At 36.6% G+C, this 5561-nt stretch overlaps 1 protein-coding gene across 2 annotated transcripts; it reads left to right on the plus strand.

Moving 5' to 3' along the window:
- The first annotated feature begins 593 nt into the window (after positions 1 to 593).
- On the plus strand, positions 594 to 5256 carry LOC149798681 (uncharacterized). Of its 2 annotated transcripts, none has more exons than XM_089957520.1 (2): positions 594 to 717; positions 2353 to 5256. In XM_089957520.1, the coding sequence occupies exon 2, from the start codon at positions 2604 to 2606 to the stop codon at positions 5049 to 5051; it is 2448 nt and encodes an 815-aa protein (XP_089813646.1). In that variant the 5' UTR covers positions 594 to 717; positions 2353 to 2603; the 3' UTR covers positions 5052 to 5256. The 2 variants fall into 2 exon arrangements, with proteins under 2 accessions (XP_089813646.1, XP_089813647.1); XM_089957521.1 differs by having other exon boundaries at positions 600 to 721.
- The last annotated feature ends 305 nt before the right edge of the window (positions 5257 to 5561 follow it).

Consider the following 5561-nt stretch of genomic DNA (forward strand, 5'->3'; position numbering starts at 1 on the left):
ACATATATATACATACATATATATATATATATATATATATATATATATATAGAGAGAGAGAGAGAGAGAGAGAGAGAGAGAGATACACATATATACATATATATATATGCACATATATATACATATATATACATATACATATATATATACACATATATATGCATACATATATATACATATATACATACATATATACATATACATATATATATATATATATATATATATATATATATATATATATATATATATATATATATATATATATATATAAGGGTTGTTTAATCATTCATTCCTAACGTAAGATCAGTCTCTAGAATCCATTTGGTACATGAATTGTGTAGTTCTGTTCGGATATAATTCTAGAAGAATTATTTATTGAAATCATTAATAGATGATCACAGTTTTTTTTATCAACTCATTACAACATTATGACCTTGTTTCACAATGTGATTACTTCTGTCATGAATTAGTTAAAAGCAACTGAAACTAAAACTGCAGTACAAGTGAACTATTAACGGGAACAGGAAAAGTTTTTGGAAGACGTGTGTACAGTCCTGGTATAAATAACACATTTGTTTCAGAATAAAGCAAACAGCTCTAGCTTCTTTTTACAATACATTGTTTAGGATTTCACGTGCGTATGTAGCAACAATACTTTTCCTGACGGTGGTTAATTGCCGACATCCTTGTGTACTCAGGGATTTAGATAAGATGGTTGGTAAGATCTATCTATCTATCTATATATTTATTTATCTGTCTGTCTGTCTGTTTATCTATCTATATATATATCTATTTATCTATCTATTTATCTATCTATCTATCTATCTATCTATATATTTGTCTATCTATCTATCTATCTATCTATCTATCTATCTATCTATCTATCTATCTATCGTACATGTCGTAAACTTTACAACGAGGCTATAACATGCTAATTTGTCGATCTGGATGCGTTTCCTAGCTAAAGCCTTTGACGTTTTAGAACCATTCGGTTTATGTAAAAACCTTCTACTTTGTATTTTAAGGAATTGATCTTTTCTTGTCTTTATCTTTCTTTTCCAAATCTGTGTGAGGATACATATTAGTAATCGGCACTACACAGCCAGGATTGTGCTGATTTGTTTTTAATCCCTTTACATGCATGCTTACGCACCTACGTTCCTCTTTCTTTCCTTTTGGCAATGGTCACTAACTTGTATCTGTAATATTGAGAAGGCAGCCTTAATTATTTCTTTGTCGTGGATTTTCTCCACAAAGATATGTTTCGTTTATTTTGCTCTTCCTTCTGTCAGTCCATTAATTATAACAATACGACGTCAATGATGTACACATATGTATTCATTAACACATGCTTGGTCTCTAGTGTAAAAATGGTTTCTGATTTTAGGAAGAATATATGATATCTATATATATGTACAGGCTGCAATTAACGGTAGGATTAGATTGACGTTAGTCAAAAAAAGTATCTGATATTAAGTACGAGAAGGAAAAACTTATAAAATGTTAGATGGTATACATCTTGTATCTCCATTCATTATTATATAACTTTTCAAAATTGGAATAAGCAAAGTTAATTATGTTAAAGAAACTCAGTTAAAAAGCAAATGCTCCAAAATGAATCGGGTTACTCATTTCTTCCTTATGACTTTGGTTTTCGTCTTGCTCTTTATCGAGGTCTTGACTCAAATATTCCAACATAAATCTTATATTAAGTCTAGACTTATGACTTTTCATGGGTCAATATTGGGTCAGACTTAAGACTTCTCATATGTCATTATTGAATCAGATTTAAATGTCGGCAATTTAGAAGGGGCCCCGAATGGCAGAGTGGTCTAAAGCGCTCTCCGTTACGGATCACTGCCATCTCACCTCTGTCTGCGTGGGTTCGAGTCTCGGATTCGGCCGATGTGGGTATGTGAGAAAGCTTGCCAGTAGCTTCTCGTCGGTCGGTGGTTCTTTCCGGGGTTTTCCCGGGTTCTTCCTCCACCATTAATACTGGCCGCCATAAATAGCCTCTCATGTGCTGAAAAATGGCGATAATCCCTACAACAACAACAACAACAGCAATTTAGACCATCTAATTCTGAATTCTCATTATAAAGTTACATTTAAGTCAAGATTTAAGTTATATGAGTGAAATTCAGGCCGGAATACCTGATAGGCACTGCAAACTATTTGACACAGCGAACTATTTGAGGGCTATATGACACGGAGAAACGTATCCCATAAAGTGGTCGTCATTGACTCACTACGTTTGTCTACTTTTTGCTTAGGTGGATTTACATATCTCTTACAACTCTGTTCTGAATCAAATTATTTTATTTTTAAAACTTTCTTCTCTCATTACAGCCTCTGTATGGAAGACGGTGCAATCCAGACAATGAGTAGAGACAAGACAAGACAGTGCAATCCAGACAAAGAGTAGAGAGAAGACGGTACAATCCAGACACAGAGTAGAGAGAAGACAGTGTAATCCAGACACAGAGTAGAAAGAAGACACTGCAATCCAGGCACAGAGTAGAGTTGACTCACTTGAACGACGATTGAACATTGGGTTCAGATAAAGCAGATTTAATTACAGCAGACCTTTATCCGACAAGATGCTTGTTTTGATTCTTACGCTTTGTGTTGTGCATAATGCAAGATCCCTTCAAGCACAGAACTTAACAGATACTGAGAATGATGCTAACGGGGCTCAATTTAATAAAGTCCTTCCACTGTCCAATAATTCCAGCTGCACTTTGCATGTCAAAGATATCACAGGTATTTATTTAGAGCACTGGATAGGGGTACTCCAGCCACAATTCGCACACTTCAATTTGATCATCGAAAATGATGAGGTTGCCTCTTCGCTTCCGACGGTCATTAGACCAACAAAATGGGTTTGGACCTATCATCCACCAAATAATGTTAACCCATACCTCCACTGGCCAGTTGATTTTCCTATACTATCATTCGGTCTTTTGTGTGCAAAGTGTCTTGAAAATGAAGTTTCCATCTATATGAAAGTTTCGTCATCGAATTGTACACTTGTCTACGGATGTCAGGACACTTCTTTGTCTATTGCCACTGCCCTCAATGAGATGACACAAAACTATCTCGTTAAATTCCAAACAACTTATAATTACAGTTACTGGTGTTATCTAGTAGAAATTCCAGGTGTCAGAGATACTTTTGCATATAAGTTTGCACTGTACTTCAAATATCCAGTGGACGTAATCGGATACAAATGTTGCAATTCTTCATTCAATTACTACACTGAAAACATAGAGGTTGCTTGCCCAGAAATCATGAAAGAAAAGTGGAGTGCAAGCACACTTGGACCTTACATAATCGGATTGGTTCTTCTTTGCTACTTCCCTTTGATACTGTGCCGCTGGAGCGATACATTGGTAAAAGCTGAGGAGCGGATTCCTGCTCAATGTCATTATGAGGATCTGGAAGACTTCGAACGAAGACAGTGGGTATACCTAGATGGCCATGCCCCTATATCTTTGACAAATTTGTTATGCGGCTTGTGTGGCTTGAGTTGGACGCATCCGGTAGCTATATCACGCTTACGACGTGCATTGTTTGTCTTATTCAGTCCAGTTCTAATTGTTCTACAACTCCTGCTTTACAGCACTTATCAGGGCGATATCACATTGGACCTGATTGATCACGGGGTTCCTATGGGATTTCTAGGTATGTTGGGAGGAGTGGAGAAAAGTAAAAAGATTTTTGTTCCTTTGCTTGGAGGGCCTCATTGTTTATTATTCATGTACTACATTACCGGTTTCATCTTTCTTCTCATTCCCCGGAGTCTTGAGGATGTAATTCAGCAGGGATCTCTTGATTCTAAATACGCTGGATTGTCTCCCCTTTCGTTGAGCACAGAACGCATAGAGGAAATATCGATGGTTCCAGTAAATCAGTACAATGGTTACAAGAGGCTTTCAGTGTTACTTTTGGCCCGCTTCTATCTTATTATGATGCCTAGGTTCTGGATCGATGCAGTCTTTATAATCTGGCGTAGGATTAAAAGACATCTTGATTTCATAGTGAAGCACTTCCCAGAGCCACTAGTTTTCATACTGTCCTGTGTTATGGTTCCTTTATATATAATCTTTGGATCACTCGAAATTTGCTTTTCTTTGATATATTACAGCATTCCAATAATCTGGTTTTTGCTTGTAGTGATCAATGGGTTCGTCTCTAGAGCGACGGCATTTATTCAAGCTAAGAGTCCATTGAATATGCCACCTTCCGGTCGACTTATCTTGCGTGTTGCAATGTATACTATAATTGGGCCACTTTTATTGTATTTTGTTTATGGATTTTTTGCAATATATCTATCGAGTTTCTCAATCGTTGGAGAAATAATTGTTTTCCTCTTCTATGCCTTGGTTCTTTTTCCATCATCATCATTTGGCTACATGTTTTTCGGAGGAGCTCTCTTGTATTATATTTGGAAGCTTCTAAAAGGCATTGGGGATGTCTATTACGAGTTACTGTCCGACCTGGTTGAAATCTGCACCAATCTTGACCTTGACCACAATATTCCTAAGTTGCACAACTCAACAGTCATGATTGAGGTGTCTCCTGGTGTTACTGTAACTGCTTTGCGGGTTAATGATAGAACTATAACTTTGACAGAGGATCAAGCAAATAACATTCATGCCCCAGCAAACGTCAGAATCAGGAATTATGTTCACTACAAGAAGCACATTCCCGGAGTTTCCCGACGCCTCTTCAAATATGTGGCCCGAAGGTATAAGCCGGTTCATATAACCATTTTCCATGCAATTTTTAGAATTGGATTGATTGTGTTGCTCGTGATTGGTACCATGAGAATTGCCATGAATCCTAACGGATTTTCCACGGAGATCAGCGAGGTCATGCACGTGATTTTTATTGTAGCGATTGGTGCTCTTCCGAAGATTCTTGAGATAACTCTATCCCAAACTGACAAGGCCGTTCACAAGGAAATTCATCTTAGATTGATTGAGACGATGATACATGAGTACAACAAAAGTGCAATGGAGTTATCTGATCATGTCGAGAATTAATGAACCTTAGGATCTATCTTCAAAATCATTTTAAATGCAAAAAGACTATTCGGTTAAATTCAGGAACAAGTCAAACGTGATAAAGTGCTCCTCTTCCTGTTGAAAGACCATATATGTTTTGAACTTGCGAAAACTTTTGACTGCTTCATGTGCAAAGCTATTTGTATATATGTGATTTAAATGTAATTAAAATAATATTCTTGTATATCCATATAATACTTATCCTTGTATATCCTTATAATACACATGAAAGGTTAATCATGTGGTCAACGGCCACTTTGGTAGTTGTATGATTCTTGGTTTGAACTTGAACTACATTAACATACCACTGTCGTGGAGAACGCTTATATAATTACTAGACGACTGTATTTGGCAACAGCCAGCCATATACAGTACCAGACGATTATATGAGGCAACAGCCAGTCATATACAGTACTAGACGATTGTATGTGGCAACAGCCAGCTATATACAGTACTAGACGACTGTATTTGGCAACAGCCAGCCATATA

The sequence above is a fragment of the Sinohyriopsis cumingii genome, chromosome 5 (genome assembly GCF_028554795.1).
Source record: "Sinohyriopsis cumingii isolate HCF-2022 chromosome 5, ASM2855479v2, whole genome shotgun sequence".
Lineage (NCBI taxonomy): Eukaryota > Metazoa > Mollusca > Bivalvia > Unionida > Unionidae > Sinohyriopsis > Sinohyriopsis cumingii.

Coding starts and splice junctions, on each gene's coding strand:
- LOC149798681 (XM_089957520.1), top strand. CDS start 2,604: ATGCTTGTTTTGATTCTTACGCTTTGTGTTGTGCATAATGCAAGATCC.